The sequence below is a fragment of the Aquarana catesbeiana genome, linkage group LG01 (genome assembly GCF_042186555.1).
Source record: "Aquarana catesbeiana isolate 2022-GZ linkage group LG01, ASM4218655v1, whole genome shotgun sequence".
In the NCBI taxonomy this organism is placed as follows: Eukaryota; Metazoa; Chordata; class Amphibia; order Anura; family Ranidae; genus Aquarana; species Aquarana catesbeiana.
The window spans coordinates 630,407,486-630,434,863 of NC_133324.1; the positions used below are offsets into that span (position 1 = coordinate 630,407,486).

General features: G+C 43.9%; 1 protein-coding gene across 1 annotated transcript in view; it reads right to left on the reverse strand.

The window, feature by feature from the left end:
- Positions 1-27,378, reverse strand: part of PARM1 (prostate androgen-regulated mucin-like protein 1) — a 126,352-nt gene that overhangs the window by 30,585 nt on the left and 68,389 nt on the right. The window contains 1 exon segment of the mRNA XM_073601022.1: positions 25,186-25,974. Within this exon segment, the coding sequence (XP_073457123.1) occupies positions 25,186-25,974 (789 nt within the window).

Consider the following 27,378-nt stretch of genomic DNA (forward strand, 5'->3'; position numbering starts at 1 on the left):
GGTATAAGTACAAATTAAGTCACATGGTTAGCAGCTAGAAACAAAGAGGGGTCTTTATTATTATTATTAATATTATTATTATACAGGATTTATATACTGCCAACATTTGGCACAAGACTTTACATTATGAGGGCAGACAGTTACAATACAATTCAATACAGAAGGAATTAGAGGGCCCTGCTCATAGAGCTTACAATCTAAATTCCACTGCAATATACTCTACTCTGCTAAACTATATAATACAGCCAGCAAGCATGGATTTAAGGAAAGCACTTAGAGGGTTATTTACAAAAGGCAAATCCTTGTTGCACTACAAGTGCAAACTACAAGTGCAAAGTGCACTTGAAATTGCACTGAAAGTGCACTTGGAAGTGCAGTCGCTGTAAATCTGAGGGGTAGATCTGAAATGAGGGGAAGCTCTGCTGATTTTATTATCCAATCATGTGCAAGCTAAAATGCTGTTTTTTATTTTCCTTGCATGTACCCCTCGGATCTACAGCAACTGCACTTCCAAGTACACTTTCAGTAAATAACCCCCAATGTCTCCTGAGAACAAATGTCTTCTGTGCTCCTGATAGTTATGTGTCACTAACGCTATATTAAACTGTATCTACCCATCTGCAACTTTATGCTTCTCTAAAACTGGTAAGAAAGAAGGTGAATTATGCTACAAAACACTGATCTTTGAAGAGAACCTGTTCCAAAACTGGTCAATTCAAACTCACCATGTGATAAAAAACTTAAAGTGACACTAACCTCTGCTTTAAAAAAATTACATTCTTTTCAAGTATGTATTCCTAACTCAAACTTACCTTCTACTGCTCTCTGCCTCCTCCAAATATCCAAATTCTTTTTTTTTGCTGCTGTGATCTGACTTCTTGTTAGAGGGTGGCTGCCTTAGAGCCCTTTCACACTGGGGCGGTTTGCAGGCGCTATTGCGCTAATAATAGCGCCTGCAAACCGACCCGAAAGTGCAGCTACTTTCATTCCAGTGTGAAAGCCCCGAGGGCTTTCACACTTGAGCGATGTGCTGGCAGGACGGTAAAAAAAGTCCTGCCAGCAGCATCTTCGGAGCGCTGAAGGAACAGAGTATATACCGCACCTTCACCGCTCCTGCCCATTGAAATCAATGGGACGGCGTGGCTATACCGCCGGCAAAGAGCCTCTGCAGAGGCGCTTTACGGTGGTATTTAAACCCTTTCTCTGCCGCTAGCGGGGGTAAAACCGCCCTGCTAGCGGCCGCATACCGACGGTAAAACGCAGCTAATAATAGCGGAGTTTTACCGCCGACGCCGCCCCCGCCCCAGTGTGAAAGGGCTCTTACTATCCTATGGTCCCCCTGTATACACAAAAGTAATCACTCTCTTTTGCTTGCTACTGAGATGGACTGTGGACTATGATATTTGCAGTGTGCATAGAGCATTGCACGTGACCACAACTAATGCCAAACAAACAGAAGTGAGGGGGAAGAGGAGAGATTCAGGAGATCACAGAGGATGTTACAGGGAGGCAGAAAAACAGTAACCCATTCATGAAAAACAGATTACAGGATCTTTTTGTAGTGAGTGTATATCACATATTTTTGTAGAATTTAGTGTCACTTTAATGACAAAACAATCAGTAGATCCAGAAATACAAGCATTTAAATTCTGCTCCCGATGACGTCAGTTAAGACGAAACATGCTGGGCAGGGCCAATGAACATGACGTCTCCTCGTCTTGCTGCATTGTTTGTACTATCTGGAAGTCTTTTCTACATTGCTTGTATTATATTATGTATACAGCACTGTTTTTAACATTCATATGTGAGTAGTTTTAACCATATACTTTCAATAAAAGTTCCTTACGGATTCACACTATGTGGGCTTTTTCATGTTGATTTTATGGCAATCTTGCATCGGCGCCATTGTCATGTATACCTAATATGCTACTGGAGAATTTGATGCACCATGAGGATCTGATCAAACCATATGGGTCCAACATATTGTGACAGGATAATTGTTTCAGGCTAATTTGACTAATACAGTCAGTTGATTCTTGTCCATCTTGTATATAGGTGATGGTCCACGTGCTGAATCTGGAATCTCTTTGAAAACCTATATCCCCCCTGTGGTGCATGCATTACTGGATTGGGACTACTATTGCTATCGCATGCACTGTAATTGGACTTGTGTTTGTATACTTTTTTTATACTTTTATTATACTTTTTTGCAAATAAGGAATGAGCATTATTATCGCTGCAAAAATGTGTTTTTATACATTTAAATCCTGACCTTTGCTTTTGTAGATGTGCTGTACCAAGCTTACAGTATCTCACAAAAGTGAATACACCTGTCACAATTATGTAAATATTTTATTATATCTTTTCATATGACAACACTGAAGAAATGACACTTTGCTACAATGTAAAGTAGTGAGTGTACAGCTTGTATAACAGGGTAAATTTGCTGTCCCCTCAAAATAACACAACACACAGCCATTAATGTCGCTGGAAACTAAAGTGAGTACACCCCTAAGTGAAAATGTTCAAACTGGGCCCAAAGTTTCAATATTTTGTTTGGCCACCATTATTTTCCAGCACTGTCTTAACCCTCTTGGGCATGGAGTTGACCAGAGCTTCACAGGTTGCCACTGGACTCCTCTTCCACTCCTCCATGATGACATCATGGAGCTGGTGGATGTTAGAGACCTTGTGCTCCTCCACCTTTCATTTGAAGATGCCCCACAGCTGCTCAATACAGTTTAGGTCTGGAGACATGCTTGGCCAGTCCATCACCTTTACCCTCAGCTTCTTTGGCAAGGAAGTGGTCGTCTTGGAGGTGTGTTTGAGGTCGTTATCATGTTGGAATACTGCTCTGGGGCTCAGTCTCCGAAGGGAGGGGATCATGCTCTGCTTCAGTATGTCACAGTACATTATCTTTAGAAGAGGCTTCTTCCTGGGAGGACAACCGTACAGACCAATTTGATGCAGTATGCGACGTATGGTCTGAGCACTGACAGGCTGACCCCCTACTCCTTCAATATCTGCAGCAATGCTGGCAGCACTCATATGTCTATTTCCCAAAGACAACTTCAGGATATGACGCTGAGCATGTGCACTCAACTTCTTTGGTCGACCATGGCGAGGCCTGTTCTAAGTGGAACCTGTCCTGTTAAACCACTGCATGGTCTTGGCCACCATGCTGCAGCTCAGTTTCAGGGTCTTGGCAATCTTCTTATAGTCTAGGCCATCTTTAGGTAGAGCAGAAATTCTTTTTTTCAGATCCTCAGAGAGTTCTTTGCCATTAGGTGCCATGTTGAACTTAGTATGAGAGAGCGAGAGCTATAACACCAAATAACACACCTGCTCCCCATTTACACCTGAGACCTTGTAGCACTAATGAGTCACATGACACCGGGGAGGGAAAATGGCTAATTGGGCCCAATTTGGACATTTTCACTTAGGGGTGTACTCACTTTTGTTACCAGCAGTTTAGACCTTAATGGCTATGTGTTGAGTTACTTTGAGGGGACAGCAAATTTACACTGTTATACAAGCTGTACACTCACTACTTTACATTGTAGCAAAGTGTCATTTCTTCAGTGTTGTCACACGAAAAAGATATAATAAAATATTTACAAAAATGTGAGGGGTGTACTCACTTTTGTGAGATACTGCACCTATAGGCTTTTTAATGTGATAGGTATCGTCCTTGACCACCAGGGGAGCTCAGAGGCCAAACTTGTACAGGATTTACATATTATATCATTCCAGCTATTTGAATCTAGGTTTCTGACAGCTGTTTTCTTCCTAAACCACATACTCTTCCAAATTTCATCACTTGCGCAAGCCCTGAAAGCATTGTTAAAATAAGCTATTATTAAAGTGTTACTAAACCTAGGACCCAGCATTCACTATATCTGGTCTCCCACAGTACACAGAACATGGAAATGCAATTATTTTAGTAAATATAAACTGCTAGATACCTTTTCTCATCAGCAGTATATAGCAGTCTTGTGACTTCTATCATTGTCTGGTTAAAACTTGTAGGAGGAATGTTTATTCTACTTTGATGCCCCGTACACACAGTCGGACTTTGTTCGGACATTCCAACAACGAAATCCTAGGATTTTTTCCAACGGATGTTGGCTCAAACTTGTCTTGCATACACACGGTCACACAAAGTTGTTGGAAAATCCGATCGTTCTAAACGTGGTGACGTAAAACACGTACGTCAGGACTATAAACGGGGCAGTGGCCAATAGCTTTCATCTCTTTATTTATTCTGAGCATGCGTGGCACTTTGTCCGTCGGATTTGTGTACACACGATCGGAATTTCCGACAACGGATTTTGCATATACAGACTGATTTTACTGTTGTGGGTTAAGTAACACTTTAAAGGGGTTGTAAAGGCAGAAGGTTTTCATCTTAATGCATTCTATGCATTAAGATAAAAAGCCTTCTGTGTGCAGCAGCAACCCTCATACTTACCTGAGGTCCCTCTCTGTCCTGCGTTGTCCACGAGTGTCTCAGCTGTCAGAGATTCTCCCTTCCTGATTGGCTGAGGCACAGCAGCAGCGCCATTGCTGTCAATCAAAGTCAGCTACCAATCAGGAGAAAGATGGGATGAAGCTGGGTCGGGGCTCGGTGTCTGAATGGACACACGGAGCTGTGACTCGGCTCGGGTGCCCCCATAGCAAGCTGCTTGCTGTGGGGGCACTAAACAGGAGGGAGGGGTCAGGAGTACTGAAGAGGGACCCAAGGAGAGGAGGATCCGGGCTGCTCTGTGCAAATCCAGTGCAACAGAGCAGGTAAGTATAACATGTTTGTTATTTTTATAGGGAAAAAAAGGAGACTTTACAATCACTTTAAGTAAACTGAAAGCATAGTATAAAATGTACCTGAATGCATACTCAATATATCATACATTAGTAAACCTTCTCCAGGTTTTTCCTATACTTGCACTACTTTAGTATGCCCAAAGACCTACAATAGGCTATATGTATCTTTTAAAGCTGAACTCCAGCCTTACCTTCAGCCTTGACCATGTTTATAGGCTCTTCTCCTGTATTGAAATGGGTTATTCTGATTTCACTGCACACTGTGAGCTTCTTATAGTGTGCATTAGAAGCGGTAGTAAGTCAGATAAAGACAAGGAAACACCAGAGGGCATCCGACTAAGTGTAGCATAAAATTTTAATGTCCAGGCTGAAGGACGGCTTAGCATAATCTCATCTGTCTTTTTCCTCCCCAGCCTAACTGTCCCTGGCCCACCTCATTCATTTCACCCATAGTTTTTAAGATTATGGAGGCTCAGCATTTCATGTGAGTATTACATAGGGTGGTCTGCATGCAAATGCATCCTGCCTAGGAATGTCCACTCCTCCAGCCTGACATCCACCCATCAAGGAATTTTTATATATCTATAAGTCCTCACAGGAGCCATCCTACTGCTTGTATGAGGACTGAGGGTTCTTGAAAGGAGTACTGAGGCAGGATGTTATGATGTTTGCAGGAAGCCATGTACAGCACCAGTGGCGGCTGGTGCTCCATCGATTGGGGAGGGCGGCAGATGGACCTGAAACTCCCCCCCCCTCCAATATTGCTCCAGCCCGCACCACAACCTCACACCCCCACCCTGTCGCTAGCTCACTCGCCCTGTGCTAACAGACGGTGGCTTCTCCCCTCAGTCTCTCCGTGTCCCAGGATAAGTCTCCTCCGTGTCCCGGGATGCGTCTCCTCGGCCATACGTCTCCTCCTTGATGTCCTATTAGAGCCTCTGGCTCTAATCACGTGCTTAAAATAAAACATGAAACAACCATGGTCCAGCTTCCTGTATGCAGCTCAGGAGGACGGACAGATGGATGGGGAGGCGGTGCCTGTGCACTACTAATGGACGGGCCACCACTGTACAGCACCCTGTTTGCCCTGTCCACCAGCCATGATCTGCCTGTATTGAAGAGAGAAGCACAAAGACCCAAATGATGGTGTAATTGGGTCAAAAATAAGGTGTGTATTAAAAATGGAAGGGGTGGGGGGAGGAACCAGGAAAGGCAAATCTAAGCAGATTAAACGTCAGCTTTAAGCTCAATACTTCTGCTGACCTTATTTACCTGCTAATTCATACTTGTCATATGTTTGAATTGGGTGGCTTTAAAATTGTGGTCAGCCCCAGTACACTTATCAGCGATACATGACACATCTTAGTAACTACCATATTTACTTAATGACACATTTTCCTGAAAGATTAAATTGGCAGCCACTTCCTGAATTTTTTCCCCCACCGATATACTGTATACTGTATGGTTACTGTGTCATATATAACAGGCTGTGAACACACGTTCCCACGCAGCCAGAACAGTACTAAGTACAGCATGGTTCTTAAAACATACAGTTGTGCTCATAAGTTTACATACCCTGGCTGAATTTATGATTTCTTGGCCATTTTTAAGAGAATAACACAAAAACTTTTCTTTCACTCATGGTTAGTGTTTGGCTGAAGCCATTTATTATCAGTCAACGGTGTTTACTCTTTTTAAATCATAACGACAACAGAAACTACCCAAATGACCCTGATCAAAAGTTTACATACCCCAGTCCTTAATACCGTGCATTGCCCCCTTTAACATAAATGACAGCTTGAAGTCTTTTGTGGTATTTGTGGATGAGGCTCTTTATCTTCTTAGATGGTAAAGCTGCCCATTCCTCTTAGCAAAAAGCCTCCAGTTCCTGTAAATTCTTGGGCTGTCTTGCATGAACTGCACATTTGAGATCTCCCCAGAGTCGCTCAATGATATTGATACTGAGATGGCCACTCCAGAACCTTTACTTTATTCTGCTGTAGCCAATGACAGGTCGACTTGGCCTTGTGTTTTGGATCATTGTCATGTTGGAATGTCTAAGTACGTCCCATGCGCACCTACCCGGCTGATGAATGCAAATGTTCCTCCAGTATTTTTTGATAACATACTGCATTCATCTTGCCATCAATTTCAACCACATTTCCTGTGCCTTTTGTAGTTCACACATCCCCAAAACATCAGCGATCCACCTCCGTGTTTCACAGTAGGAATGGTGTACCTTTCATCATAGGCCTTGTTGACTCCTTTCCAAATGTAGCGTTTATGGCTGTGGCCAAAAAGCTAAATTTTGGCCTCATCACTCCAAATTACTTTGTGCCAGAAGGTTTGAGGCTTGTCTCTGTGCTGTTTGGCGTATTGTAAGCGGGATACTTTGTGGCATTTGCGTAGTAATGGCTTTCTTCTGGCGACTGTACCATGCAGCCCATCTTTCTTCAAATGCCTCCTTATTGTGCATCTTGGAACAGCCACACCTCATGTTTTCAGAGAGTCCTGTATTTCATTTGAAGGCATTTGTGGGTTTTTCTTTGTATCCCGAACAGTTTTTCTGGCAGTTGTGGCTGAAATTTTAGTTGGTCTACCTGACCCAGAACCCCTCATTCTCCACTTCTTCATTAGAGTTTGAACACTGCTGATTGGCATTCTCAATTCCTTGGATATCTTTTTATATTCCTTTCCTGTTTTATAAAGTTCAGCTACCTTTTCCAGCAGATCCTTAGACAATTCTTTTGCTTTCCCCATGACTCAGAATCCAGAAGCATCAGTGCAGCACTGGATGAAAGATGCAAGGGTCTGTCAGGAGTCCAGAAACTCATTGACCTTTTATACACACACACTAATTACAAGCAAACAGATCACAGGTGAGGATGGTTACATTCAATAGCCATTAAAACCCCTTTGTGTCAACTTGTGTGCATGTTATCAGGTCAAAATCATCAGGGTATGTAAACTTTTGATCAGGGTCATTTGGGTAGTTTCTGTTATTATGATTTAAAAACAGTTGATTGATAATAAATGGCTTTAGCCAAACACTAACCATGAGTGAAAGAAAAGTTTTTGTGTTATCATTCTCTGAAAAATGGCCAAGAAATCATAAATTCTGCCAGGGTATGTAAACTTATGAGCATGTCAGAAGCCATGATTCAGACCAAGACAGAAGTACAGTTAAATCACACTTGTTTAATAATAAAAGTAAATAGAACAAACATAGTCAAAACATAGCCAAAGTTCGGTAACCGTAACGGATAGTCAGACAAGCCAGAAAGTCAGGGATTAGAGTAGTGGAACACCAAGCAGGATCTGGAGCCAGAAGAAATGTCAGCCAAGCAAGTCTTTAACAGGAACGCAGGAGATAGTCTCTGTGATGTTGACCAAGGGGAAGGCAGAGATTGTCTGTGCTGGACGGCTTAAGTAGGCAGGACTGACAAGCAGGATATCATCAACAGGTGAGTCACTGTTGACTGGAGCTGGCAATTAGCCGACAACTGAGCGGCCAGCTCAGAGAAGGAAGGGCTGAGCCCAGCCCTAAACAGAGCACAACTGTTTCCCTTCCAGTGCAAAGTTAGTGGGCAGAGCCATGCAAAGCAATCTGGTATACCCTGTGGATAATGATACATCTATAATTGTTTGTCTATGTCACAGATATAGTCACTGTGGAAAGATAGGAGCTGGCAAATAGCCAACAGCTGAGCGACCAGCTCAGAGAAGAAAGAGCTGAGCCCAGCCCTGACAGTACCCCCTCCTCAACGACCCCTCCCTCTCAGAGGGCCACCAGACTTGAGGGAAAATGTCTATGGAAATCACAGAGGAGGACAGGGGCATGTACGTCCGAGGATGAGACCCAAGAGCGTTCGTCCGGACCGTACCCTTTCCAATGCACCAGGTACTGTATGCGCCCACGGAACCTGGACTGTACTTCATACTCCTCATGGTTCTCAACCTGTACAGGGTGAGGATGTGGCACCGAGGTGGTAAAGCGGCTGCAGACCAAAGGTTTTAATAAGGAGACATGAAATACATTTGAGATACGCATATCAGAAGGAAGGTCTAACGCGTAAGCTATTGGGTAAATCCCGTGAAGAATACGGAGAGGCCCAATAAACCGAGGTGCGAACTTCAGAGAGGGAAGACGAAGTCGGAGGTTGCGGGCTGACAGCCAGACCCTGTCCTCAACTTGGTAGGAAGGTGCAGGCAGGAGTCTGCCGTCAGCATGGAGTCTGTACCTATCATTAGCATGTCGCAAATCCTCCTGGACTTGCGCCCAAGTGGAGCAAAGACCACGGAGATGCTCCTCTAGCGCAGGAATACTCTGCGGAACAAATAAGTCAGGCAACATGGAAGGTTGGAAACCATAGTTCGCCATAAATGGGGACAAATCGGGAAGCAAAATTCAAGGCACTATTGTGAGCAAACTCTGCCTGCTCTAAGAGGTCTAACCAGTTGTTATGATGGTCAGAAATATAGCAATGTAGGAATTGCTCCAAGGACTGATTGGCTTGTTCTGCGACCCCATTAGACTGTGGGTGATACACAGAGGAGAAAGCAAGCTGAATTCCCAACTGTGCACAAAAGGCTCACCAGAACCGGGACACAAACTGACTACCCCTGTCCGAGACAATCATCTTGGGTAGCCCATGTAAGCGAAAGATCTCCCGAGCAAAAATGGAAGCCAGTTCCTTAGAAGTGGACAACGTCTTAAGTGGAATACAATGAGACATTTTTGAGAACAGGTCAACCACCATAAGGATAACTGTGTTGCCCTGGGAGTTGGGTAACTCCACAATGAAATCCATAGATGGGTGGGTCCAGGGCCTCTCTTCATTGGATATGGGTTGTAGAAGGCCCACTGGAAGGTGTCGTGGAGTCTGACTCTGAGCACACATGGAACAGGCAGCTACGAAGGCGGTTACATCAGCATGAAGACTAGGCCACCAGAATTGTTAGGAAATGGCCCAAAAAAGTTGATTCTTCCCAGGGTGGCCAGCAGCTTTGGGAAAATGGTAAGGCTGGAGCACGGCAATACGGAGACTCTCTGGGACAAAGCAGCAGTCACAAGGTTTCTCAGGAGGAGCATGGACCTGAGCAGCAACAATTTTGTCACCCAATGGAGAAGTGAGACTGGTGCAAACCATAGCCAGAAACGATCAGGAGGAATCACAGGAACCGGAACCGACTCCATCATGGAAGTGGAGGAAAATTGTTGTGACAAAGCGTCAGCCCTTATATTCTTAGTACCGGGTAAGAATAAGACAATGTGTTGAAACTTGACAAGAAAAGAGTCCATCACGCCGTTCTAGGAGAGAGGAGTTTAGCCTCAAACAAGAATGTGAGATTCTTATGGTCAGTAAGAATGAGAACCGGCACAGTGGTAGCTTCGAGGAGATGTCTCCATTCTTTCAGGGCTAAAATGATCGCTAACAGCTCTCTGTCACCAATCTCGTAATTGCACTCCGCAGGTGACAATTTCTTAGAAAAGTAGCCACAAGGATGCATAGCGCTCTCAGAGGTAGGATGATGAGACAGAAGGGCGCCAACTCCAGTCTCAGAAGCATCAACCTCAAGGATAAAAGGTAATGTAGGATCGGGATGTGCCAACACAGGAGCAGAAACAAAGGCAGTCTTGAGACTCTCAAAGGCCTTAATGGACTCCGGAGACCAACTCCGTGGTTTACCATCCTTTCTGGTCATATCAGTCAGAGGCTTGACCAGAGACGAGAAGTTACGAATAAACTTCCGATAATAGTTGGCGGAGCCAAGAAAACCCTGCAGAGGATGTAAACCCACAGGTCAGGGCCACTGTAGGACTGCTGAAAGTTTCTCTGGGTCCATCTAAAAACCAGCAGTGGAAATTACATAACCCAGGAATTTTACCTGTTCATGATGGAATTCGCACTTCTCCAATTTACAATAGAGATTGTTCTCTCTTGGTTTCTGAAGCACACGACAGACATCTGTGTGGTGGCTCTCCAGGGACTTGGAAAATACGAGGATATCGTCGAAATAAACCACCACACATAACTGCAACAAATCTCGGAGGACATCATTAATAAATTCCTGGAAAACTGCCGGAGCATTACAAAGGCCAAAAGGCATTACGAGGTACTCATAATAGCCTGTTCTGGTATTAAACGCAGTTTTCCACTCGTCGCCCTCCTTAATCTTCACAAGATTGTAGGCCCCTCTCAAATCAAGCTTTGTGAAAACCGTTGCTCCCTTGAGGCGGTCAAATAACTCCGTAATCAACGGAATCGGATAGCCATTCTTAATCGTGAAATGATTGAGACCCCTATAATCAATACAAGGTCTCAGTTCACTACTTTTTTTCTTCACAAAGAAGAAACCAGCACCAGCAGGAGACGAGGATTTGTGGATGAAAACTTGAGAAAGTGCATCTGCAACATACTCCTCCATGGCCTTATCCTCCAAGACCGACAAAGGGTAAACCCGGCCACGAGGGGGTATGGCACCAGATTGAAGGTCAATTGCGCAATCATACGACTGGTGTGGAGGCAAACTACTGGCTTGACCTTTGTCAAAGACATCGCTTAAATCACAGTACTCCTCTGGCAGGGAGAATGAAGAGGTGCACAGGACCTTGGCTACTTTCTGGATGCATGTCTTACTGCATTGTGGCGACCAGGAGAGAACCTTAGTACAGAGCCAATCAAAAGAGGGGGTTTTGCCTCTGTAACCAAGGATACCCAATAACCAGCGGAAACTTAGGTGAGGAAATAATTTGGAATTGGATTATCTCATGGTGAAGAGCCCCTACCGCCATAGACAATGGAACAGTCTCATGAATCACATGAGCAGGCTGTAGTGGTCTCCCTTTAAGAGCCTCAATGGCAAGTGGAGTGTCACGCTCTGTAGCGAGTGCTTCGATACAAAGGCAGCATCAATGAACAGGTCTGCAGCCCCAGAGTCGATTAGAGCCTGTATCTCGATGGACGACTCAGCTCAAGAAAGGGTAACCAAAACCAAGGGTTTATCCTTCTGGATAACTGGTTACGAAACAACGTCACCTAAGGTCTGTCCGTGACAGGACCTCAAGGTTCGGGTGTTCCCTGGATGGGTAGGACAAGACTTAAAAAAGTGACCTGCCTTGCCACAATAAAGGCACAATCTCTTCCTCCTCCTAAGGGCTCTCTCGTCCGCAGAGAGATGCATGAAGCCCAAGTGCATGGATTCACCTTCACTGACCGACTTGGTACCAAGAGGCATGGGAGGTGAGGGAGGCAAGGGTGGGACTGCAAAGCTCAAAAACAAATGTACAGGAGGCTTCTGCAAGCACTCCCTAAAAGAGAGTCTTTCTCGAAGTCTGGAGTCAATGAGGATGGCAAACGTGATCAACTTCTCCAGTTTAGTGGGTATATTTCGGGGCTGCAATTTCATCCTTGATGGTATCCGAGAGACCATGAGAAAAAGCAGCCACGAGGGCATCATTGTTCCAAGCAAGTATTCAGACCATTTGCTCAGTATTTAGTAGAAGCACCCTTTTGATCTAATACAGCCATGAGTCTTTTTGGGAAAGATGCAACAAGTTTTTAACACCTGGATTTGGGGATCCTCTGCCATTCCTCCTTGCAGATCCTCTCCAGTTCTGTCAGGTTGGATGGTAAACGTTGGTGGACAGCCATTTTTAGGTCTCTCCAGAGATGCTCAATTGGGTTTAAGTCAGAGCTCTGGCTGAGCCATTCAAGAACAGTCACAGAGTTTTAGTGAAGCCACTCCTTTTGTTATTTTAGCTGGGTGCTTAGGGTCATTGTCTTGTTGGAAGGTAAAACTTCAGCCCAGTCGTCCTGTCCCTGCAGCTGAAAAACACCCCCACAGCATGATTCTGTCACCACCATGCTTTACTGTTGGGACTGTATTGGACAGGTGATGAGCAGTGCCTGGTTTTCTCCACACATACCGCTTAGAATTAAGGCAAAAAGTTCTATCTTGGTCTCACCAGACCAGAGAATCTTATTTCTCACCATCTTGGAGTCCTTCAGGTGTTTTTTTAGCAAACTCCATTCGGGCTTTCATTTGTCTTGCACTGAGGAGAGGCTTCCTTGGGCCACTCTGCCATAAAGCCCTGACTGGTGGAGGGCTGCAGTGATGGTTGACTTTCCACAACTTTCTCCCATCTCCCGACTGCATCTATAGAGCTCAACCACAGTGATCTTTGGGTTCTTCTTTACCTCTCTCACCAAGGCTCAGTTTGGAAGGGTTCTGGTCGTCCCAAACATCTTCCATTTAAGGATTATGGAGGCCACTGTGCTCTTAGGAACCTTAAGTGCAGCAGAAATTTTTTTGTAACCTTGGCCAGATCTGTGCCTTGCCGCAATTCTGTCTCAGAGCTCCTCAGGCAGTTCCTTTGACCTCATGATTCTCATTTGCTCTGACATGCACTGTGAGCTGTAAGGTCTTATATAGACAGGTGTGTGGCTTTCCTAATCAAGTCCAATCAGTATAATCAAACACAGCTGGACTCAAATGAAGGTGTAGAACCATCTCAAGGATGATGAGAAGAAATGGACAGCACCTGAGTTAAATATATGAGTGTCACAGCAAAGGGTCTGAATACTTAGGACCATGTGATATTTCAGTTTTACTTTTTTTAATAAATCTGCAAAAATGTCAACAATTCTGTGTTTTTCTGTTAATATGGGGTGCTGTGTGTACATTAATGAGGAAAAAAATGAACTTAAATGATTTTAGCAAATGGCTGCAATATAACAAAGAGTAAAAAAATGTAAGGGGGTCTGAATACAGTATATAGATATACATATATACAGCATCTCACAAAAGTGAGTACACCCCTCACATTTTGTAAATATTTTATTAGGGTTTAGGTCTGGAAACATGCATGGCCAGTCCATCACCTTTACCCTCAGCTTCTTTAGCAAGGCAGTGGTTGTCTTGGAGGTGTGTTTGGGGTCATTATCATGTTGGAATACTGCCCTGCGGCCGAGTCTCCGAAGCGAGGGGATCATGCTCTGCTTCAGTATGTCACAGTACATCACCATTAGAAGAGGCTTCCTTCTGAGATGCCAGCCATGCAGATCAATTTGATGCAGTGTGCGGCGTATGGTCTGAGCACTGACAGCAATGCTGGCAACACTTATACATATATTTCCCAAAGACAACCCCTAGATATGATGCTGAGCATGTGCACGCAACTTCTTTGGTAGACCTTGGCCAGGCCTGTTCTGAGTGGAACCTGTCCTGTTAAACCGCTGCATGGTCTTGGCCACCATGCTGCAGCTCAATTTCAGGGTCTTGGCAATCTTCTTATAGCCTAGGCCATCTTTATGTAGAGCAACATTTTTTTTTCAGATCCCCATAGAGTTCTATGAGAGAGTGAGAATTTAACACACCTTCAGATTAATGGCTGTGTGTTGAGTTATTTTGAAGGGACGGAAAATTACACTGTTATACAATCTGTACCCTCACTACTTTACATTGTAGCAAAGTGTCATTTCTTCAGTGTTGTCACATGAAAAGATATAATAAAATATTTACAAAAATGTGAGGGGTGTACTCACTTTTGAGAGATACTGTATATGCCTTTACAACACAGAGCTCCCTTCCCTGAGCGACGGAGCCGAGCAGCGGGTCATGGCCATCAATCATTGGCCAGCACCCGCTGATCCGCTTGTGCTGTAACAAATCACAGCAGCGGGCACAAGGGCCCCCCACTCGGGAGCACTGATCACATACCAGATAAGTGATCCAGCAGAGAGTGGCCACCCTGCAGCAGTATATCTGCGTGGGGCAGTCGGAAAGTGGTTAATAATGTTATCTCCGGCCTGGGCGGCTGCAAGGTAATCTGTCTTAGCAGCTTTTCTGTAATTAGCCTGGAGCAGGAGGCGGGAGGGGAGGCATGTGTCTGCTCCCAGCTGTGTCCGGGATTCTTTATGATATCACATGCTGATATCAGTTGGTCTGCACAGTTCCTCCCATCTTGGCTTGTGTATTCATTTTTTGCGGGAGGTAAGGAAATGGATTAGAGCTGCACGATTCTGGCTAAAATGAGAATCACAATTTTTTTGCCTAGAATAAAGATCACGATTCTCGTGGTGTAACATCATCTTTTACATTGTACAAAAAAATTGGGCTAACCTACTGTTTCGGTTTTTGTTAATTCATTAAAGTGTATTTTTCCCAAAAAATTGCGTTTGAAAGACCGCTGCGCAAACGCAGTGTGACAAAATATTGCAACAACCGCCATTTTATTCTCTAGGGTCTCTGCTAAAAATATATATATAATGTTTGGACGTTCTGAGTAATTTTCTAGCAAAAAATAGTGATTTTAACTTGTAAGCAACAAATGTCAGAAAAAGGCTTAGACTTTAAGTGGTTAAACTGACCTCATTTACAGACCGAAGTTCATACCTTTGATCTGAAAGAACTAAATGACAATTTGTTTATAGATATCTCCCAGGGCTGACGATGTTGTGCTGTCAGCAGTCATTTTGTGACATTACTGTACTGAACTGGATTGTGACTGGAGAGCCTTCTGCAGGCAGCCACCTCAAAATGCAGCCTGTAACATGACATTTCACATGAGCATGTTGGTGAGAACCTGTGCAGAGAGGGGGGGGTGCTGGAGAGGTAACATGCTCCATCTGATTCCACAGACTCCTCTCCATGCTGCAAATGTGTAGTGCCTTCTGCAGATGTACCGGTGCTACCACCTACCACTAGAGATGAGGGGAAGGACCTTGCCAGGTGTGGTGAGTTCAATTTACGGAGCAGGGAATCTGTGCTGAAGGTGGTTTTGTCATGGACGGGGTGGGGGTTTGTATTGGAAGGAAGGAGGAATTTTTGTTTGGGAGGGACTCAGTGCTTGGCTTACTTTTGGCCTCTACACTCTGCGTGTTAGGTACTCTTGACCCAGAGAAGTAGGTGTTATTAACCCCTTGGCGCCAACACAAATATGTGGCCCCGCTGGACTGGGCTTTTTTCCGTGGGGCCACATATTTGCGTATCTCCCTTTGTGCTGGGAGCGCACCACATGGTGCACTCCCAACACAGAGTCCGGGGTCTCACCGAGAGCCCCGGGCCCCGTTTTAATGATCGGAACCCGGAACGTCAAATTTCAGGTCACCTGATCGCTGTGATAGCCTCTGATCAGTCACTGTGAAGCCCCCCCCACCCCCACCCCGTATTTTCTGGCTCTGTGAATGGATGCGAGAGATACATTGGGGGTTATTTACGAAAGTCAAATCCACTTTGCACTACAAGTGCAAACTACAAGTGCAAAGTGCACTTGAAATTGCACTAAAAGTGCCCTTGGAAGTGCAGTCGCTGTAAATCTGAGGGGTGGATCTGAAATGAGGGGAAGCTCTGCTGATTTTATTATCCAATCATGTGCAAGCTAAAATGCTGTTTTTTATTTTCCTTGTATGTCCCCCTCGGATCTACAGAGACTGCACATTCAAGTGCACTTTTAGTGCAATTTCAAGTGCACTTTGCACTTGTAGTTTGCACTTGTAGTGCAAATTGGATTTACCTTTTGTAAATGACCCCCTTTGCATCTTTTTCTGTCCTTGCAGAGACAGAAAAAAAAGTGTAGAAAAAATAAAATATAAATTCTAAGTAAAAAAAACACCTAGATCAAGTTTTGCTCTAGGTTAATGCCTCGTGTTTAGGTCAAGGTCAGGGTCAGTATTTTTTGGACAGGAGTTTTATTTTTATCAGTTAGAGCCCTTTCACACTGAGGCCGCCCGTGCGTTAGCGGTAAAGTCCTGCTCGTTTTAGCGCCGCTTTACAGCTGTTTAAGCGGCGCTTTACGCCCGCTAGCAGGGTTCTTTTAACCCCAGCTAGCGTATACACAGCTCCCAAACCGCCCAAAGATGCTGCTTGCAAGACTTTTTGCAACATCCCGCAAGCGCACCGCCCCAGTGTGAAAGCAATCAGACTATATTTTTTACTATTTTGGGCCAGTTTTCCTTTGATAAAAAAAAAAAAAAATAAAAATCAGGAGATATCCATTACCATTTACCACTAAGTGAAAGCCCAATTTCTCCTGAAAAAAACAAGGTGTAATCCACCTGGATGCACAAAGAAGTTGTAATGATATGTACAGTTTTACTAATACATGTTAAAGTTGCAAAATTGTGCTTAGGCATTACGATTTGCTTTACCCTTAGGCACAAAGGGGTTAAACCATACCCCCTTAAGCCCTCCCACTAATAGCACAACTTGGCCACACCAAACATGCAATGTAGCGTGCTTCATGTGCCGCTATTATCCCTGTCCCCCACTCCACCCCCAATAAACGTGGGCATGGTCAGAAGGGTGTCCCCATATTTAATCTTAAAAACCTGGTCTTTGCCCCTATTCGATTGTTTATTCTCACATTGATCAGTGTATACGGGAAGGGCTGGGCTCCAGACAGTACAACCAGCTGCTCTTGTTCTACCAGCAGTGTGAGCGCACTTATTGAAGTCTGTGAAGTCTGTGTGACTGGCTGACTGATATCATCTGTTAGTACAGCTGACCTTGTTTGCTTCTCATTTGTCATGTTTGCCTTTGTAGCGGCACACTACATCAGTCACTTCATGTTTCTTCATAAAGAATTTTAATAACCACAACACTTATCTGGAGACACAGCCAGGATTGAGAACAGTTCAATAAAATGGATTCTAGAATTCTATAGTGGGTCTAGGAAAAATCCGCAAATAAAGGAATATAGTATAGTGTCTGCACTTAGATTATTTAACTCTTTCGCTTCCAGAGCCATTTTTGCTTTTTTTTTTTTTTTGCACACGTTTAAAAATCAATTTAGGTCTGAAGATTAAAAAACAAAACAAAAAAAAAACACATCATATATTTTCAGAAAGCAGCAACCTTAGAGAATAAAATAGTGGTAGCTACTTTTTTTATGTCACTTGATATTTATTACCTCAAAGGTCTAGGACTCACAAAATTTCAGTAAAAAACACACTAAAGTTAATTTTAGGGCCAACAAACACAATAAACTACCCAAACTTTTGGTAAAATATAAAAGACAAGGTTGTACCGAGTAAATAGATACCTAAGATGTCAAGCTTTAAATTTGCATGTGCCCATAAAATAGCAACAAATTTTAGAACCCTATATTTTGTATAGGTGGCACTTTAAAAGCCCTTATAGCAGTGGTTCGTCAACTCCTGTCCTCGGGACCCACTAACAGGCCAGGTTTGCAAGATAACTGAAATACATCACAGGTGATATCATTTGCTGCTCAGTGATTGCAGTATTCTAGTCTGCATCTCCCCAAGGTAATACATAAATTCTGGCCTGTTAGTGGGCCCTGAGGACCGGAGCTGAGAACCTCTGACCTATAGATCAGTTTAGTATTATGGAAGATGTCTTGTGCTAGAATAATTACTCTCACTGAGGCGTGTGCAGTGATATGTAACATGTGTATCGCAGTCAAAGTTTTCACGCATAGGCACCCCCAACGCGTGCGTTTACCTTCGTATGTTTCTATATTTGGGGGGCCTCAAAATTTTTTTTTGGGGGGGGGGGTTTATGTACTTGGGTGTAACTTTGTTTTTCTTTGCTTAACTTTTTTTTTCTCATCACAAGTCCCCTATGTGATGATTTTTAGGTGACAGGTTCTCTTTACATCCCTTCCCGGCTGAGCTAGCTGGGGACACTGAGAGGCTGACCCGAAAGTGACATCATACATTTCACAGCAAGAAGGGAAGGAAAGCGTCCGCTCTTCTGCCTCCCCTCTACCCACCGCCACCTACCATGTTGGTCCCGGGCTCGCAGATGGGCAAGCGGAGCCCAGAATGCATGGCAGACGCATGTTGGCGGGCGCCAGTAACAAGGGGTGAATGGAGGCAATCAAAAGGCAACGCAGCTTTTGACTTCTGTCACTGACTTTGAAAATGAAAAAATAAAAAACATATTAGACAACTGACACCTCAGGGGGCCATTTAGGCATAGAGTTGAACTGTTTGATTGTAAAGGTAGAAGGTTTTTTTTATCCTAATGCATTCAATGCATTAAGATAAAAAGCCCTCCGTGTGGAGCAGCCTCCCTCAGCCCCCCCTAATACTTACATGAGCCCTATCTCTTTTCAGCGATGTTGCATGAGTGCCTCAGCCATCTGGGACTCTCCCTCCCGATTGGCTGAGACAGCAGCGGCACCATTGGTTCCTGCTGCTGTCAATCAAAGTCAATTAGCCAAGAGGAGCGAGAGGGGGCGGGGATGAACTGCGGCTCAGTGTCTGTATGCACAAACCGAGCTGACGCTCGGCTCGGGTGCCCCCATAGCAAGCTGCTTGTGGTGGGGTTACTCAACAGGAGGGAGGAGCCAGGAGTGCCGAAGAGGGACCCAAAAAGAGGAGGATCTGGGCTGTGCTGTGCAAAACCATTACACAGAGCAGGTAATTATATCATGTTTGTTATTTTTAAAGAAAAATACTAGACTTTATTATCACTTTAAAGAGGTTCTAAAAGGTAAAACATGTTCACCTTAATGCATTCCCCACCGCTGTTTCTCAGGTCCTGTTAGCAGAGAGCAGGCCAAGCTGTGTGTGTCAATGGATGCACACAACCCAGCTTGGGATCAGCTCCCCCCCCCCATAGAAAGCGCTTGCTATGGGGGCAGACACAGAACAGGAGGAGTCAAGATCGCTGGTGGGGGACCCCAAAAGAGGAGGTTCAGCGCTGCTCAGTGCAAAACCATTGCACAGAGCAGGTATTTATAACGTTTGTTATTTTATTAATAATAATAAAACAATAACAGCCTTTGCCATCACAAATGCAGCTTTGTAATCATTATTACAATTTGCATTAACTGTGGCCATTCTGTTGCTAAGAAAAATTAAATACTCTTGCACATTCATAAAGCACAGCGCTATCTTTTACTAATGTGCTTGCCACAATGAAAATGAATGAGAGATAAAGTGCTTGGGGGAGAAGGAAAGCTTTGACAGGTCATATGACAGTGTTCTCCTATCCTGGAGCAGCGCTATGCAGAGAACACACTAAGGACTGTGCAGGCCACACTCCGCACTTCCTAAATACACCATACAATGCAGGTACTATGTAGAGTAACTGCTGTGTTATAAATGGACCCAGAGGAACCCTGTTATAAAACAGTGTTATGGCTGCAGTAAAGTTATATAGAAAAAAAATACAAACAATACATAAACAAAGCACAGCGGTATATTTAAAAAATTGCACTGTACTTGCTTTGGCACAACAAAGACCATTCTTTTAAGGAAGGAAAAAAGGAAAATAAAAAATAGGTGCAGGAGAGTTCAATGACGTAACCTGTCAAATTCATGTGACCAACCTACGCCCATGAGACATCACCGGCTCCACACCCATGGCCTACATTTTATAAATAACTCACTTCTATAAATAGGCCTTTAGGCCGGTCATACACGGAACAAATTCCTTTGCTGCAACCGCAGGTTGAAGGAAAGAAATTCCCTTGGTCCCCCCATCAACACAGATAGAGCTGATGCGGGAATCCCTCCTGCCAGGCTACTGTCTTCTCCCGGCGGTGGGAAGGCGGGGGTAGCCGTCCCCACAGGGAGAAGACAGTGATTATTGCTAGCATCTATAGCAGCCACTAGCTATAATCGCAGGTAAAAACTGGCATGCTGGTTGTACCCAAGTTGATCGATCAACTTGGTACAGTCTGCCCATACACGGTTTGAATCTTGGCCAGTTCCTCCTGAACCAGCCAAGATTCGAACCGTGTATGGCCTGCCTTATTCAGCAAAGCATTACAAAAAACCAACAATATTGAGCTAAGTGTGGTAAACTGTCAGCTCAATAATCAGGTTTATTCTGATTGGCTGTCATGATTTTCTTGATTTTTTATGTTATAATGGCACTTTGCACTGCTTAAAGAGGAGTTCCAGCCTGGGGGGAAAAAAAAAAAAAAAGTCAGCAGCTACAAATGCTGTAGCTGATGACTTTTAATATAAGGACACTTACCTGTCCAGGCACCTGCGATGTTGGCACCCCTAGCCGCTCCGTCTATCAGCTCCGGGTGCAGGCCCCGGTATCTTCACTAAGGGAATGAGAAGTGAAGCCTTGCGGCTTCACAGCCTGCTTCCTACTGCGCATGCGCAAGTCATGCTACGCTTTATGAATGGTCCCGCTGTCTTCTGGGACCTTTGTGTCTCCCAGAAGGCAGCGAGTGGGAAGGAGGAGGGGCCAGACGTTTACAAGAAAGTGGGAGCGGATACCTGGTTTTGACAGGTATTTGCGCCCCTCCTCCCCGCCAAAAGGTGCCAAATGTGGCAGCGGAGGGGGGGAGGAAGCAAACAAGCAGAGCTTCCACTTTTGAATGGAGCTCCGCTTTAATTTCTGAATTAGTATGGAAAGAGAAGGCCTGTTCAATTGATTCACATGTAAAGTAGAAAATAATTGGGGCTAAAGCAGTTTAAAAAAGTACACAGACACTGTCGTTGTAGCATATGACCCTCTAGCTGGTAACTGACTTCCTTTATCAGCGTTTCGTCTACTCAGATCAGATTAACGTGATCTCGGTATCTAAAACTGCACCAAGGTTATTTCTGTAGTTAAGAATTTCACACACTGTGTGATGTCCTGGCAATAAAGGCATGTTTCTTAGGAAGGAAGATATTCTTTGGTACAGCTCACAGGAAGTGACAAGGACATGGCATTTCGCCAGAAATCAACATTTATTTTCTATAGCTTGCTAAAAATGGTCTCAGCTTGGAAAAAAAAAAAAAAGAAAACTAATGCAGCCACCATATTGAAGGACTGTAAGCTTCAATACAATATATTTTTGTTTGTCTGGGTTTTCGTTATCCTTTAAAATAGAAGCATCTTTTTCCCTCACCGCAGTCTTGGCAATGTTATAGCACGCATTACGAGGGAATATTTCTTAGTTATTTGCTAGTGTGTGCTCTCGGGGATTGTGTGCTCCTGTGTCTCACCATACTGATTCTCTTTTAATTTGCAGGTTGGTCATCACCGGAGCTGAACAGAAGCAGAGTAATAAAAGCCTTGGTGTTTGTTCTATGCGACAATAGAGGAAAGATTCAGTGAAAGTTGCACACTACGCAGTCACACTTTTATTGACTTTGGCACCAGTCCTAATCTACAATATCTACTCAGGAAGATGACAGTTATTAAAAATTAAATATGTCTTGTTTGCAGGTGAAGGGTGAAACTATTGTGCCATAAGTAAATATTCAACAGGGATTCAGAATCACGAATTCTATCTAATGTTATGAATTGTGGGCGCAAAGTTGTTTTTTTATGACTACTAAAGAAATGCCTAAAACTCAACAGGCAAAACATTTTTTTTATTTTAACCACTTGAAGACCAGGCCTTTCTTGTTTCAGTATTTTTTGTTAGAAAATTACCCCCAAACATGATATCTTTTTTTAGCAGAGGCCCTAGAGCAGTGATGGTGAACCTTGGCACCCCAGATGTTTGGGAACTGTATTCGCCATGATGCTCATGCACTCTGCAGTGTAGTTGAGCATCATGGGAAGTGTAGTTCCAAAACATCTGGGGTGACAAGGTTCACCATCACTACACTAATTGAAGAAAATGGTGGGTTTTGCAATTTTTTTCTTGCACACGGTATTTGATCAGAGGTTTTGGGAAGCAATTTTTAGGGAAGAAATACACTTTAATGAATTTTAATGCATACAAACACAATATAATACCCATTTTGATAAAATATAAAAGTTGGTGTTATGCTGAGTAAATAGCTAACGCTCTAAAAACAGGCATGGTATTTAAAAAAAAAATTAAAAAATCTCCATAGGCAACGTTTTAAAAGCCTTTACAGGTTATCCATTTAGGGTTACAGAGGAGGTCTGGTGCTAGAAGGATTGCTCTCGCTCTGATGCTTGTGGCAATATCTCACATGTGTGGTACAATTGCCACTTACGCATGCATGTGGCACCAACGCGTGCATTTGCCTTTGCGCGCAAGCATGAAAGAGGGGGCGCTTTACAACCTTTTTAATTTTTTTTTCTACACTGTTTCTTTAATTTTTGTAATTCCCTGTAAATAGGTGCTCTTTATGTGGAGATCTTTGGTCTATTGGACCCCGGATGTCTCCTGTGCCCTTAAAAACATCTGTTCACACCAACATCGGTGTGATCAGATACTTTCTTAATTAAAAAATGGCGCTGTTTGCATCTGGGGAAACCTGAAGTGACGAAAATACTTGTCACCTCTGGTTTCCTATACCATACAACTCATTGGGGACCTTGCGGTCCTTGATGAGCTGCATGGTAAGATGCCGGCTTTCGTCCCAGGCTCTCCAATGGGATGGTAGAGCCTAGAGAGTCACGGTTGACCCCTGCCACCTGCAAAAGCCATCCAGCTGCTAATTAGCTGCTAGGATGACTTTTACATAAAAGCCCATCGCCTGCAGAAAAAAATCAATACGGGGATGATTCCTGTAGCTGCAGACATCATTCCGGTATAACCACTTGAAGTCAATCATCTACATGTACGTGATTTGGCAGCAAGTGTAGGTAGACCTTGTTATGGTCCTAGTCTTGTTATTCTCTGATTGCAACAAAAGTAGAGTTCAGCACATAATAAACGTTTGGTGGATATTGAGGAGTGCCTAGTACAAAGGTTCATACTACTTTTTGAAATGTTTATTGGTTAAGAGCAGGTCATAGTGGCATTCAGATTTGACAATATTTATCAAGCCCTAACACAGGTCTCCTATTACATCTCAATGTGGTTCTAATAATATCCACTGCTTAAGCCCTGAGGAAGGGGTAGGGCTTTCCTCCAAAACACATTAGCTGTATTTGATGCTGTATTTGATGCTCCTAAACAATAAACATTTCAAATAGACCTCTGACAGATATGAACTTTTGTACTGGGCACTCTCCAATACACACCCCAGAGTTTACTGTCCTAACCAAGAAGAATTCCACTTACCTCAAGTCATCGTGACACCAAAAGAAGAAATAAGAACAGTTGTCACAGGGAAAAGAAGATGAAGATGGCATTAAGGTCCAAACTAGGTTCTAAACCCACTTGAGAGGCAGCCCCCCACTTTTTGTGCTTTTGACCCCCTGTCACTAGGATGGAAAATGAGGGGCATTTCCCCAACAGGGACACATCAATTAATAAAACATGACAGATGTACTTTCCCACTCTTTCCAAAACTATAAACAATAAGCATTCTCTGAATGGCACCTGTGCCAAGTGGCCAACCTTTTGTGTTCACAATGTCTACTTCAGTGATTTCAAGTTTCAGGGGCATGGGCCAGGTATAGTATCTACATAGGTAGATTGGTCCAAGCTGGACGAGTGTAACTATGCAAAAGTATATCATGCATAGAATTATTTAGTAGGGACAGCACAGTCTTCAGCAGCTATCAATCCGTTAGGGAGGCAGATGGAAAAGAAGGGAAGAAAAGAGAGGAGGGGAGTGGTTTGGCGTCTAGGATTCTGGGCCGTTTGTCTGTACTTATGCTTACAGTGCACTTGGCTCTAGTTCCATCTGGAAGTGCGCATGGAAGGATGGCTGCACAAGACCATGTATAGGCATTTAAATAGAAGTATGGATTTTTTTTTTTCATAATCATACTTACCTATGTGGATGCAACATTGATCCGATGCTGCATCTGTCCCCTGTCGGCTCTAAGAGCTCCCTGAGCAGAGAACTGGTGACTATCGGTCAGGCTCCGGCTCTCAGCAGCTCGCTGAGAGACTGAGACGGGTGGCGGTCCAGGCATGTGGGTGGATCCCATTGTTGCGATCTGGCCTGAGCCTGGTCCAGGGTTTAACCCCATCAGTACTGGCATGTTTCTTAATTTCTAAAATATTGTGACAAAAAATGACATCACCTTGAGGTGTCTACTTTCCAAGAAAAGGGACACTGTGGGGTTTTTTGTACTATTTTGGCATTTTCACAGAAAGTAAGGGGAAACTGTTTTTTTTTTTTTTCACAATGTGAAAGTCCGCTTTCTGCTAATGTCACAGAAGTCGGTCCAGGGTCTGTGTCATCATGACAATGGAAGTTGGGAAACCCCAGGTCAATGGACTGACACCCGGCTCAGCCTCTCAACGAGCCGCTGAGAGCCTAAGCCAGGCGCTCCACTCCCTCCACACCCCAGCATTCCAGTGAGGGAGGAGGGGGTAGAGAGCTGCTGACTGACAGACAACAGCTCTCTGCTCACGGAGCTGTCAGAACTGAGTGATCGACGGTGTTCAATTGCTCGGTTCTCAGTGTAGAGACACCGTACAATGCATAGTAAGCCAGTAATTGAAAAATCAGCAGGAGGGAGGGGGCAGGCAATACTAGTGACAAGTCTTTTGCCCTATGCTGACCTTTTTTTGGACACAGCTTTCAGAGTTCAGTTTCTCTTTATCACAACACTCACCTGAACTAAGTGCCTTGGCTTGTTCAGCGTTACTCTGGGTGGATGTTGGGTTTTCAGGAGCTTCTTTGTCACTCTTGGTGTTCGGAGAATCAGGTGTTTCATTTTTGACTGTTGCTGCAGAAGTTGTGCTACTTTTTGCAGTGGTGATAGCAGATTTGTCAGGTTCTTTTGTTGTTACTTTTGTTGATGCTGTAGATGCCATTGTCTGAGATTTGGTAACTGTATCCGTAGTTGTATTACCTGTTGTTATGGTAGACACTATTTTGGATGGTTTTGGAGTTGGCGTAATTGGCTTGGTTGTTGTTCCTGTATTAACTGTAGTAGTTACAGATTCTGTACCGATCTCTGTAGTTATTGTTGATGTCTCATTGGTAGTTTCTACAGATCCATCTGTATGATTAACTGACGTTGATGTTTCGGGTGTACTGGATGAAACAGTTGTTTCTGGTGTTTTCGACACAAGGAGTGATGTTGTGCTGGATGGGATATCTGTAGTCGTTTGGTCCTCTGAGGCACTTATACTTGTGTTTGTAGGTATTACTTGGTGTGTAGTTACAATACTGATATTGCTACTTGCTGTTGTAGTTTGCCCTGAAAGGTCTGACGTATTTCCTGCCAGTGTGGATGCTTCTGTCATATTTGTCTCTTCCACAGGTAAACTGACAGGTATCGAAACTGATGCAACAGTTGGTCCTGTTGGTCCTGTTGTTTGCAATTGAGACGTGGTTGAGACCAGCTCTGTGGTCTGTGTTGGTGTTGAAGTTGTTGTTTCTGTTCCATGGACAAGACCTGGTAAATAAGAATATTGCCAATTAACAACACAAAACAAATGTGGAGAAATACAATGACTAAGACAGCTTACTTACAGGAGGAAGTAAAGAGTATTTCTATTAATTAAAGGGGCTGCAAACCCTCGTGTTTTTTCACCTTAATGCATCCTATGCATTAAGGTGAAAAAACACCTGGCAGTGACCGCCCCCCTCCCCCCTGTTTTACTTACCTGAGCCCTGGAACTTTACCCGGCTGGGACGCGCTGTCTCTCTGCCCGGGTTTCTCGGCTCTTGATTGGATAGATTGATAGCAGCGCAGCCATTGGCTCCCGCTGCTGTCAATCAAATCCAATGACACGGGCGCCGGGGGGGCAGGGCCAAGTCCTACATTCGGCATCTATTGATGCCGAATGATAGACTCGGGAGTGCACCCGCAAGGTAAACCCCTGGGAGAGGTTCAATCAGCTTATATTTTGCCTTCACTGAACCCCCACGTCATGAACATGCTAATGACATTTTCAAATAAATAATTTTTAATTTCATATCTTAATTTAGACACAGTGACATAATCGTTCGGTCCCTATGCAGCACAGGGAGATCATGGTGGGTGGCCATACAGGGTGCTGTACATGGCTTCCTGAGAACATCACAGCATTCTTCCATGTTACTTCTCTCAAAAGCTCTCAACACTGATGTAGGCAGAGGGCTGGCTCTTGGGAGGAGTTATACAAATGAAATAAAATGCTATGCTGGGTGGAGGTCATTATGAATGTACAATGTACATATTTGCCAGCACACCAAGAATCTTCAGTTATCGTCCAAAGGTTTTTTAGTACAAAAAGATCACATGACAAAGACAAGTGCAACATTTCGGAGCCATGCAGGACCCCTTCGTCAGGCATGTGATGATAGATCACATGCCTGACGAAGGGGTCCTGCATGGCTCTGAAATGTTGCACTTGTCTTTGTGATGTGTTCTTTTTGCACTAAAAAACCTTTGGACGATAACTGAAGATTCTTGGTGTGCTGGCGAATATGTACATTGACTTTGTGTTTCCGGTATCCAGCTGGTTATCGCTGCAACACCCATTACTGATGAGCCTTGTTTCCAGAAATGTGTGCAATAAGAATATAGACAAGATTATGAATTTGCTGCCATTCCTAGGTATACTGCTAAAGAACTGAAACCCAGTGAATGAAAGGAGTGGACCAGGGCCAATAAGGCTAAAGAAGAAAGAGATAGATGATGCTGGATGTCATCCAGCCAGGACATGAGGCAGGCTATATCTGACCAGCGGCAGCTTCTAATGTATACTGTGAGAAACTCACAATGTGCAGCAAAATTGGAGTAAGCAATTTAACTTAAAAGAGAGGAGTCTGTACAGCTGTGCAAGACTATAGGTAAGGCTTTAAAGCAGAACTT